At 38.2% G+C, this 12,497-nt stretch overlaps 1 protein-coding gene across 6 annotated transcripts in view; it reads right to left on the bottom strand.

Annotated features, from left to right (window-relative positions):
- PALLD (palladin, cytoskeletal associated protein) overlaps positions 1–12,497 on the bottom strand; it is a 410,231-nt gene that overhangs the window by 220,787 nt on the left and 176,947 nt on the right. For all 6 annotated transcript variants that reach the window (XM_070415445.1, XM_070415446.1, XM_070415448.1 and 3 more), the window contains 3 exons: positions 5,764–5,830; positions 4,170–4,275; positions 1,480–1,554 (listed from right to left, as the gene is read on the bottom strand). In XM_070415445.1, the coding sequence (XP_070271546.1) occupies positions 1,480–1,554; positions 4,170–4,275; positions 5,764–5,830 (248 nt within the window). The remainder of the gene's footprint in view (positions 1–1,479; positions 1,555–4,169; positions 4,276–5,763; positions 5,831–12,497) is intronic.

Here is a 12,497-nt window from a genome sequence, read left to right as displayed (position 1 = left end):
CAACTACCCCCCGCCCCCCCCCCGCTTTTTTTGGTAGTTTATCCAGGAGGGGAATTTCAAAGCGGTTGCCAGCTATTATCATTTGTTTCTGTGGCCTACAGTAAATGGTCTGTTTATGAAAAGATCTTCAATAAAGCTGGATGCAGGCTGGCTTAGGAGAAAAAAAAATCATCCCCTACATGAAGAAAATGAAAATGCTCTTCTCTACCGCCTCACAGAAGTTTTATAGATTTGCTTTTTCACATTTGTCTTTAGTTTACTTGGAACTGAGTTTTGTGAAAAGTGTGAGGTAGAAAGCGAGTTTAATATTTTTCACCTCTGCTGAAGAATTCATTCTTTACCCCGTGGTTGGCAGGTTTCCATCGGTATTGGAGTGGGCTCTATTCTGACTACTCGTCACTCTGTCTAGCCTTGTGCCAGCTTCATACTATCCTCGTCGTCTACATTTAGGAGGTTGTGAGTCCCAAAGGGCAAATCTCACCCCGTTCATAACAACCTTATTTTTCTTCTTCAGGAGTGTGTCTTGGCTATTCTTAGACATTTTTTGCTTCCACCAAAGTTTTAGAATCCAATTGCAAAATTCAGTATTCAACAAACAAATACAAGAAACCCTCTGGAATTTTAGTAGATTTGCATTACGTTTATAGATTAGTTTGGGAGTCATGACTTCTTTAGCCTACCAGTCCACAGGCCTGGCATGATCTCTCCATTTAAGGTGGGGGATAGGGAGAGGGAGAAGAAATGCTACTTGGAACCATTTCTGAGTTGAGCAGTTGTCCAATGAAATGGGTGTCATTCACCTTGGCAATGCAAAACACCAACTTAGAACTGAAAGTCATTAAAAAAATTTCTATAAAGCTAGCTGGTTTTCTCAAACAATATCTTAGATGGAATTTTGTCTCTTTTTTTTCCATCTTGGCTTTCCCACTCTACTTTGACCTCTGTCAGGCCCCTGACCAGGCCCACAATTCTCAGACCCTTTATAACAGCGGTTCTCAACCTGTGGGTCACGACCCCTTTGGGGGTCGAATGACCCTTTCACAGGGGTCGCCTAAAACCATCGGAAAACACATATATAATTACATATTGTTTTTGTGATTAATCACTATGCTTTAATTATGTTCAATTTGTAACAATGAAAATACATCCTGCATATCAGATATTTATATTACAATTCATAACAGTAGCAAACTTACAGTTATGAAGTAGCAATGAAAATAATTTTATGGTTGGGGGTCACCACAACATGAGGAACTGTATGAAAGGGTCGCGGCATTAGGAAGGTTGAGAACCACTGCTTTGTAAGATTATAATCACATAGCCCTTGTTCAGTAAATATCTACTGAGTCCCGAAGGTAACCATGATAATCAATCTACTGATCTGTTCCTTTACTGTTTAAAGATGTTGCACAAAGACATATGCGAGTGGAATTTAAGCACCAAAGCAAATACAGAGAATGAAACTTGCAGATGTCAGACCTTTGTAAAAACAGGAGGAAAGTAGGCAGAAGTGGTTCCATCCGGTCTGCAGAGATACGAGGTTGGACTGTGAACCTGGAAAAGCAGAGACACATGGATCAAATTCTAAATATATAAATTGCTGAAAAGATGGACTCACTAGGAAGGTCGCTCCACATGAATGAAACGAGTGAATGAAAGTCTCTCTATATATCATTTTGCTGATCTACTCTTACAGCACAGACACTGTCTACTTCCTCATTGCACATCTGTTACTCTTCTCTATTCAAAAGGACATTCAAGGCAAGAGTCCCCTGGTTCCTTAGGGATCCATGGAGTTTTAAATGCTATTACCAAATGGATTACTGTGTGGGACTTCCACAGGGGTCTTTTTAAAAGCTCTTACAGACATTATATTTATTTTTTTAAAAATATAGTCTGGATTCATTGAATCAAAAGCACAAGTTACTGGCAATGGAAGATAAATAACCAAACATCTACCTCTCTTATTTTTAACTTATATTCCTTTTTGGTACAGATAAGGATTATAGGAAATGAAGAAAAATATATCTTTTTTTTCTTTTTTTAAAAATATATTTTTATTGATTTCAGAGAGGAAGGGAGAAGGAGAGAGAGATAGAAAAATCAATGATGAGAATCATTGATCAGCTGCCTCCTACATGCCTCCTACTGGGGATTGAGCCTGCAACCCAGGCATGTGCCCTTGGCTGGAATCAAACCCAGGACCCTTCAGTCTGCAGGCCGATGCTCTATCCACTGAGCCAAACCGGCTAGGGCTATCCTTTTTTTATTGATGTGCAAAAAACAAAGGTGCTGAAACACTTACTGAATGGTGCTCTTCAGGGTAGTGAATGGAAAATATTTCTTTGTGCACAGTCATGTATTTTCAAACACTCTGGATTCATTCACTTCTATATAAGTGGTTCGTAGATTTTTAACCAAAGATAATGGTGATCTGGTATTATATGCCCAAATATGACATCAGACATCATGGAGAATGCTGGCAGCGTGCTAGGATGGTGGTAATGAGCCTTACTCATTATCCTTGTAAGACTGTTTATAGGCTTGTTATTCAGGAGACCTAAGTCTCGCTTTTCACTGTTTTTTTTTTTTTTTATGTGCAAAGAATATATGAACACTCATACAATATTTAGTCTGTGCCAGGCACTGTTCTAAGTGTTATATGGAAATTAACTCAATGAATCCTCATGACCATCCTTTGAGATAGATGGCATTATTACCTTTAATTTATGGGTAAAAAAAAAAATAGGCAAAGAAAGGTTATATTACTCGTTCAAGATATCTTAGCTAGTAAGTGGTAGAACTGGGATTCAAATCCAGGCAGTATGAATTCAGGGCATTAGCCTTTACGTAACTTTGCCTACAATAAAGCAATGGTGTTTCTCTGAGCACTTCATTCTCCCAACTGTACAAGTGGGATATATTACCTCTCATTCAGTGTTCCTGTAAAATTTAAACCATTTAAAATGTACAGCTTACATTATTATGACACCTATTCATTTAGATGCATGTGTATCTTTCTGCTTTTAGGCTTCCCTGTTGTGCCTTAATACAGCCTATCATCTCTGAAAAGTGTATCGTGTATATTTCCCGTTTCCCATGCACAGTGTATAAACTGGGAATGGAGCTAGTGATATGTATTTTTTTCTGTTGTGAAATGCCCAGCACAGTGCAAAGCATTCATTAAATATGTAAAGATCAAACATAAAAAAACACCTTACTGATTTAATCAGAAATATTTCTATAAATTCCACTCTAGTTTAGGGGTTTAAAGGAAATACCTACTATATATGCCACTTCCAAGTAACTTATATTGATGAGTTCTTTTCAATTCAAAGGCCTTTTCTCTAGTGCCTGCATATTCTACATATTACAGAGTATATGTCACACACCTGTAATTACTAAAATACCTCTGAGTGCCTGATAGATAGAGGGCATGTAATCCTCACAAAACATACTTAACAGACATGTAAGGAATGAGCTTACAGTTCAGGGTACTGGGGAAAGCCTTTATGAGTGTTGTATTTAAAGGTGATCATCATAGCACAAAAGCAAAGTAACATACATTTGATTTAGAGGCGTTCAGATTTTAATATTGTTACTTAACAAATTCATGTTGTTTGTGTTTGCAAAATAAACCCATTATAATTTCTTTCCAGTCATTAGTATTGTTATTCTTTCCTGGATAAAGCAGTCTGACAACAAAATAAAAGAAAATTAAAAATGCATGGTGAAGTCAAATTTGAATTTTTTTTTCTTATTATCTGTTTAGTGCTTAGAGGACGACAATGAATACCTATGTTGGTATGTAGACTTCTCTTGTCTACTCATTTGTTTAAATGAAATAATAAATTTAGCTGAAAGGAAGAGAGCATATATGAGGGGGAATAATCAAATAGTCGTAGATAAAACAGATATCATTTTAGCAGATTATTGGCTACTAAAAAGGGAAGTTCCAATGGAAATGCGGATCCTGACTGACTGATGGTGTGGCTTTGGTTAAATATTATTTTTAGGGGATTAAAAGGAAGACCTTTACCTAGCATTTTATTTTCTCCCTGTTGTGTTTCTACTTAGAAACTATTTCAAGGCGCAGACTAGTAAAATTAAAGCTATATTCTTTACACCAAGAAGCCTGCTAATGAGTTCCACTCCCTGGGCACACTGACCTGCTGAACAGGGACAGATAGTGGCTGGATCACAGCTGTGGTCACTCCTGTCTTTGGAGATGATGATCCTATTGTCAGGGACACGGATGTTGTTTTCTTCTGAGCCCTGGAAAATAGGGAGGCAAGTGTTCAGTTGGAATTTCTTTAAAAAGCAGGAATTACTCTTTAAAACATTTCCACAGAATAGCCCAGTTTCTTTTTGTGTACTTAATCCACTTTAACTGTTAAGTGCTTGAGAAATGGGAAGGGCTACAATAGTTGCGGCCAGTATATGCATAGAATGAACCTTATAGATATTAGCAAAATAAACGCACGGGTAGAAGAGTAGCTGTATGTAACACAGCCATCATCAGTGAACCTAAGGTGTTGAACTTGAGAATGCGAAAAGGCAATGCTTAGAAAAAGTCTAATCTTCAGGAGTAGGGAGATATTTGAAATCTTTAGGGTTAGGGTTCTGTATTTAATTCAAAGTTTTGCTGTCTATTTATTTTAAGCCTAGCAGCTGTTCTTTGTTCTGGTTCTAATTTTCTGAAGTTGAGAGTATCTTAAAACTTTTGTCTTTTCTTAGTGCATACAAGTTAGTGAGGTGTAGACAAAGGTTAAGAATTGGTTTCTAGCCCTGACCGGTTTGGCTCAGTGGATAGAGCGTCGGCCTGCGGACTGAAGGGTCCTGGGTTTGATTCCGGTCAAGGGCGTATACCTTGGTTGTGGGCACATCCCCAGTGGGGGGTGTGCAGGAGGCAGCTGATAGATGTTTCTCTCTCATTGATGTTTCTAGCTCTCTATCCCTCTCCCTTCCTCTCTGTAGGAAATGAATAAAATATATTTAAAAAAAAAAAAAAAAGAATTGGTTTCTAGACCAAGTTTTGTGAGGTTGCTGGCTGTGGAATCCCAAGCGAGCCATGTACCTTCACTCAACCTGACCCTCATCTGAAATGAGAGGTGGTAGAGTACATATAGGAGCTTATTAAGGCCCCTTTAGCATTAGTATTTGGTGACAATTTGATATCGAATGGATATAATTGTTATGTATATACCAGCAGATCAAAATAATTTAATACTGTCTCAATATTCATAGTTTTCTACAAAACTGTGGCAGAATTTATTTGATTTTTTTTTTTTGCGAAATAATTAAGATATTAGCATTTTACTAAGAATCCATGTCTTTGTAGGAAGAACTAAATAAATTTTAAGATTTTCATGATAAGATCTAGCTAGAAATAGACTTTATTTAAATGGAGGCACATTGCTGGCCTAGTGAGATATTTCCCAATTATAAATACATTGATCCTCATTTATTTTTAATAGTGATTTAATACGTTTTCTCTCAACATGACTGCTCTTGTCATAAATTTATAACTGGCTAGTTGTCTTTGGAACTAACATTATCTATGGTTAGATTTTGGCATATTGATGATAAAATGCAGACTTCAAAGTTCAAATTCATAAGTTTAAAATGACAGTCCAAGTTCAAGTATTTGATCTCTGATTGACATCAGTTGACCTTTTTCTTGAAAACACAACATGGGTAGCTTCCTTCCCCAATCCTGCTGCCATTCTGTGCTATATAATTGATGAAATCGTAAGTACTTACTGTGGCATTGCTCCAGGTTTCGATATGAAAGCTAAACTTTCACTGTCAGAATCTGTCGAACTGGTACCTAGGAGAGTTACAAATAATTATAAAGTTAAGATGCAATTAGTATCTATTATTGCTTCAAAGAGTAATGTTCTTTATTTTTAAACAATATCATAGTCTTATTTTGAAATAGAGAATGGTTCAGACCATTTTTACTTGGACTGCATCTCCAGAAAATCACTTTTTTAAAAAAAGAACTATGAAAAGCTTTCTTCAAAGAAACATATTTTTAATGCCAGATTTATTATTAATTTATTTTTTATCTCTTTGGCCATTACAACCATACTTTTAAATGGCTTATAAACTATGAAATAAATTTGAGTGTGACTGTGAGCAAAACAGTCATGGTTTTAAACTTTAACCCTCTCCCAAGAGATTTCATGGCATGAATTATGTCTTCCTTACTCTTTAATTAGGAAATGCGTTCTGATTCTTAATCTGAAGTGTGACAGTGGCTTCATTCTTGAATAAAAGGGTCTCTGACTTTGGATCATGCCTTCCCAAATTCATTTGTGTCATTACTGTTTTTGAGTTAAGGGTCAGATTTTTAGTCAAAATGCATACATTTTCATGCACATATTTTGTGATAAGAGATTTTACGTGACATTTAAAATAACTGTGATGGTTTACAGGGGTGGGCAAACTTTTTGACTTGAGGGCCACAATGGGTTCTTAAACTGGACCGGAGGGCCGGAACAAAAGCATGGATGGAGTGTTTGTGTGAACTAATATAAATTCAAAGTAAACATCATTACATAAAAGGGTACGGTCTTTTTTTTTTTTTTTTTAGTTTTATTCATTTCAAACGGGCCGGATCCGGCCTGCGGGCCGTAGTTTGCCCACGGCTGGTTTAGAAGTATATTCTTGATATTTCCTTTATATAACCTGAGTTATTTAAATTATTTATTTTAAACTATTTTAATGTAAAATAATACATGCTTAACCAAATATCACAGAACTGTGTGATATTGCAGGAAAAACCTGTTGATACCTTCCCTAATGCCATTCTGTTTATGTTAAGAGTTTGGTGTGTATTTTTCAGATAAATTTAATGTGTCAACACACATATATTTACGTACATATTTATACAAATGGAATCATACTACATGTACCCTTTGCAATTGGTTATTTTTGCCTATCAATACATTCAGAATAGATACATTTACTTACTTCTCTGGGATGGCTGCCTAAGTGTTCCTTCCTGTGACTAAGATGTTTTTCCAGCCTTTGATTAATGTTGAAACAATCACATTTAGGTAACTCTGCTGGAATGTTTGCTGTCCCTTCCTATTAATTCTACAACTACCACCTGGCTGAGACTTTCTTCACCTCGTTCCTGGACTACTGCAATCGTCTTCTCTTGTTCCCCATCTCTCTCCCTCTCAAATCTGTCTTCAACCTCTATGAGATTAGTGTTCCTATCTTCCAGAACTTCCTGGACTTCCCCATCACATATCCCTGATCCAGAGAGTTGAACATGATCCCTGGTGTATATCCCACTAAGTAATGGGTAAACCATAGTGAAGAAAACACACGCACATGCAAACACGTGGGCGCGCGCGCGCGCGCACACACACACACACCTGCTTTTGCAGAGATTCCATTCTTTTGAGAACATACACAATGGACAAGGTAAATAAATACATGGTATGGTGGTGAGTGATATAAAAAACATGTCGCAGGGTGGGGTGTTAGGAGCAATGGGAATGCAGTGGGAGCAATATTAAGCAGAGTGGCGAGGACGGTGTCATCGAGCTGGGGACTTTAAATAGTTCATTCCTATAGGAAACGCCTACCCAGTCATTCCTGGATATTCTATCTTTTAAGATCAGCCTACTCATTTTTCTGTGCTCTGTCTTCTCTAGACCCCTACTGTTCTTGTTTACATTACTCTCATCACTTATTACATCGCATCTGCTAGAAAGTTATAAGTTCTTTGGGAATTGAAGTGGTGTTTGGAAGGGAACTACCAATTCTTCAGTACTTATTATTTGCCTGGCTGTCTGCTAGACACCTCATAGCATTTAATTATTATAATAATGCACTTCACTACGAGGAGAGTGAGATGATTACAGATAAGAAAACGGAGGAACCAGGAGCTTAGGTAATTTGCATAAGGTCACTTAACTAGGAAGCAGTGGTGGCATGACCGTTCTATCCGACCTCCATGTACTGAGCATGTCTCCATCCCTCAGAGGGCTCAGCTTCATGTCTTGCTCATGGCAGGCCTTTAACTTCTGATGGAATGAATGGAATTAAGAAATTGCAAGGTTTGTGTGGGGAGAGGCAGTAGACTTTGCAACCAGAGGAGAGCAGCATCTTCGGGTGGTGGGTGGCAATGGTGGGAGGCAAGTCTAGAAACGCAGGGTGGAATGCCAGGGCCAAAGCGTTTGGACTGTACATCTAGGTCCTGAGTGGTGACTGGGAAAATGAACTGTGCAGGATGAACTGAGGAAGAAGGGAAGAGGGGGGAAGCAGAGCAAAGCAAACAGCAAACCATGTACCAAGTAGGTGACAGACTAGGAGGAAGTTTGATGAGGAGGGAGAAGCTGAGCAGGGAAACTGAGAAAAAACCAGTAGGCTTGGTTGTCAGAAAGTCATGGGAACCTGACCCAGATCAACTGCACTGGAGGCATGAGCGTGTTACAGAAAGGCCCTGCAAAAGCCCCACGGGAGCTATCACAGACACTCTCAAAGTGGCCTGAAATTGGGGAGAGAAATGGCTTTTTTTTCATATAATTCTGAACATTTAAATCATTTTTTAAAAAAGTTTCATCTGATTATCTCTATTTAGAAATACATTCTCACTCTCATTCTTTTTTAACTACATTTTTCTAGCTGATTTTCAGAGAAACATAAAGGACCAAAAAGGGTAGTGTCCCCTGGTAATACATTCGCTAGCTTCGCACACCTGTCCAACCCTTGTGAAACCTCAATGTCACCTTCTGTCTCAGGTGTCAGAGCAGCTCTTGCAGATGGTAGCAGATCAGATCTCCCCATCCGTGCCAGCCGCTCCCTCCCCTCCCCGCAGGGCACCTTCCCTCCTTCCCTCTCCTGTCTCCTGCCTGAGTCATCTGCTTTGCACCTGCCGGTCAGGAAACACCACTCCTGTCTCAGGTTAACATTTTTCTCTGTATTTATCAAACCATCACGCTCAGTGTTTTCTGTAGGCTCCAATCTGAAGGAGGCACACGTTCCAGCCCTTGCAGCTACTATCTATCTGTGTATCAGATATTTACCTGCTTAAATGCTAACTGTTTCTGTATTGCCTCCCACACAGTACAAAGGAATCAAACACTGTGTTCTCAGCTCGACTCTAGGGATAAAGGGCGGGTGGAAGTGTCACAAAAAATGAGCCTCCTCCCTTCACTTTAGAAGGTGTTACCTTTCCACCCTGCCAGTGTGGCTCAGTGGTTGAACATTGACCTATGAACCAGGAGGGGGTCACGGTTTGATTTCTGGTCAAGGCAGATTCCCCGGGTTGCAGGCTCAATCTCCAGTGTGGACTTTGCAGGAGGCAGCTGATCAATGATTCTCTCTCATCATTGATGTTCTCTCTCTCCATTCCTTGCCCTTCCTCCCTGAAATCAATAAATATATATTTTAAAAAAGGCAATACCTTTTCATTTTTAAAACTTCAGCAATTTAATACTTCCTTGTAGGAAAAAAACCCATACAATGTACAATAGCGAAAATTAAAGAAAAAAATCATTTGAAATACCACTAACCAGACACTTGGACCACATCCTTCTAAAGTTTATGCTTATGGACATAGAAAAAGAATTAAACATATTTTAAAAAGATGACGCCCTGGCTGGTTTGGCTTACTGGATAGAGCGTCGGCCTGGGGACTGAAGGGTCCCAGGTTCAATTCTGGTCAAGGGCATGTATCTTGGTTGCGGGCACATCCCCAGTAGGGGGTGTGCAGGAGGCAGCTGATCGATGCTTCTCTCTCATTGATTTTTCTAACTCTCTATCCCTATCTCTTCCTCTCTGTAAAAAATCAATAAAATATATTTTAACAAAATAATAATAAATAGTAAGATGACAATCCTTTTTACTGCTCAATTATTGTATTTCCTACATTTAATACATGTCAATAAATAAATATGTACCTTTATAATTTTCTAGTGGCTGCTTCAAACTCATCTGTGTGAATTCACCATACTTTATTATTCATTAATGGATATATGTATTATTCCTATTTTTAAACATTTCACCAGAAAGGTGTATAAAATAGCAATATAACAAAATTCCCATTTCCCCATATTCATAAAATCACTATTTTAACTTATATTTTTGTCAATCTGGTTTCTTCCATGATTTTTAAAAAATGTATACTTCTGAGTGAAAACAAATTAGATGGAAATCACACAGCTTCAGGAAATAAGAAGTCTTCTTAAAAGCAGATCAACCATTATATATATATATATATATATATATATATATATATGTGTGTGTATTTTTTAAATCCTGAATTTAGTGAAAATCTCATCATGAAGTTTATCCTTTTATACATGTTTTGCCTTTCAAAATTTAAGGACTAAATATACTCTGGCCCCATTACTCATTTTTCTCCTCCCTTCTTTCTCAGTTGCTATAATTACCAGCACAGCAATAATCATTCAAAAAGTTCAAAAAATCTGAGTGTAAATTCTGTTGCCACCGCTTTCTATTTTATGACCTCATGCAATATTTTATATAAAAATGGGTTAAATTTTAAAAACCAGGTACAAAAGAGTACACAGTAAAATATACAAATATAGAATATAAGATAGTGAAATTACATGTGATTTTAATATTTTCTTTTTATGCATATGTTTTAGATTTTTAAAAATGAAAATGTGCTTTTTTTGGGTAATAATAATGATAGCTCACACTATGTGCCAAGCACAGCTCCAGGCAATTAACTCATTCAGTCCTTACAACAATCTAATTTTCTCCATGCACAGGCGGAGAAATTGAATTCAGAGCCAGTGAGTGACTGTTCAAGGTCATGGTGGCTAGGAACTAAGCTACTCAGAAAACATTGTGAAAGAATGGCCAAGCTGGGCTTAGACTCCTTCAGCTTCTCTAAACACTTTTCCAAAAGCCAGCAGAAGAATCCTTATGTTCAACGAGGCTTTTTCTTGCTGGGATCAACAGGAGCAGTTACTCATATAACATTGTAGCATGTGTCAAAATGTCACTTAAAAGGGGCACATGTTTTATTTGATCATTCAAAAAAATTGAGAACTTAGAAAAAAATATTAACTAGAATCTGCCAACATGCACCAAGCTTGAATATTACTGCCTGCTCCCTTTTTAAAAATTATTTTTCCCCATCACTATTTATCCCCTCTATGCCCTCTTCTACCTCTATCCCCCTGCCACACACACAATCACCATACTGTTGTCCATGTCCATAGAGTTCTCCTTTTTTTTCTTTTTTGTTTAATTCCCCCAGCCCCTCAAAGCTCCCCCCGCCCCCACCTGAGCTGTCTGCCTGCTTTCTATCTATGAATCTGTCTCTATTTTGCTTGGTAGTTCAGGTTCATTAAATTACACTTATGAGTGAAACCATATGGTACTCGTCTTTCTCTGACTGGCCTATTTCCCTTAGCACAGTGGTCGGCAAATTGTGGCTCGCAAGCCACATGCGGCTCTTTGGCCCCTTTATTGTGGCTCTTCCATGAAATACCATGTGCAGGCGCGCATGTACAGTGCGATTGAAACTTTGTGGCCCATGTGCAGAAGTTGGCATTTTGTGAAAGAGCCACACTCAACTGGCCAAAGAGCTGCATGTGGCTCGCGAGCCGCAGTTTGCCGACCACTGCCTTAGCATAATACTCTTCAGGTCCATCCAAGCTGTCGCAAAGGCTAACATTTTCCTCCTTATTATGGCACAGTAGTATTCCACTGTAAAGGTACCACAGCTTTTTTATCCATTCATCTACTGATGGGCACTTGGCCATGCCCTACCTTTTTGATGGTGCCCTGCTCTCCTCTCTATCAGACCCAACTCCTTATCTACAAGACCAGTTTAATCCACTTTCCTTCATCCCACATTTCAGAGCCACCATCCTGTCCTGTTTGGTGCTCCTAAATCTATAATGACCTTTGTAATCCTTTTTGCAACCAGGAGGGGTGGGGTGGTGGAAACTTGACATGTCTGTACTTATTTTGTATGTTTCCCTTTCCTGCTCACATCATGAAATTCGTGAGAATATCTCATTGCCTTCTAGTCCTTGAGAGTACCCCCCTCACCATCCAGCACCATACAGGCCGGATTCAGCTCCCTTTCTCCTCTGCAAAGGCTTTGCTCTATATTATTCTCCCTCCATTCTGCAAAATCCATGTATTTTTTTCTCTTGGATTATTTTCTTTAGCATATAAACAAACTCTATTAATTCTGGTATGAAAACAAACAAACTAACTGCAAAAATCCATCTTTCTTATCCAACAATTCCACATTTGGCTATTTATCCAAAGGAAACAAAAACACTAACTCGAAAAGACATCTGCACCCCCATGTTCATTGAAGCCTTGTTTACAATAACCATGATATGGAAACAACCTAAGTTTCCATCGATGGATGGATGGATAAGAAAATGTGAGACACATAGACACACTCTCTGAAATATTATTTATCTATAAAAAGAAGGAAATCCTAAAATTTGCAACCAAATGGATGAACTTTGAAGGCTTTA

This window comes from Myotis yumanensis, unplaced genomic scaffold (genome assembly GCF_028538775.1).
Source record: "Myotis yumanensis isolate MYYU_CA2020_CCGP unplaced genomic scaffold, mMyoYum1.0.hap1 SCAF_5, whole genome shotgun sequence".
Classification (NCBI taxonomy): Eukaryota; Metazoa; Chordata; class Mammalia; order Chiroptera; family Vespertilionidae; genus Myotis; species Myotis yumanensis.
The sequence above is the reverse complement of the archived record's forward strand: the minus strand, read 5'-3'. Positions and strand labels throughout refer to the sequence as shown.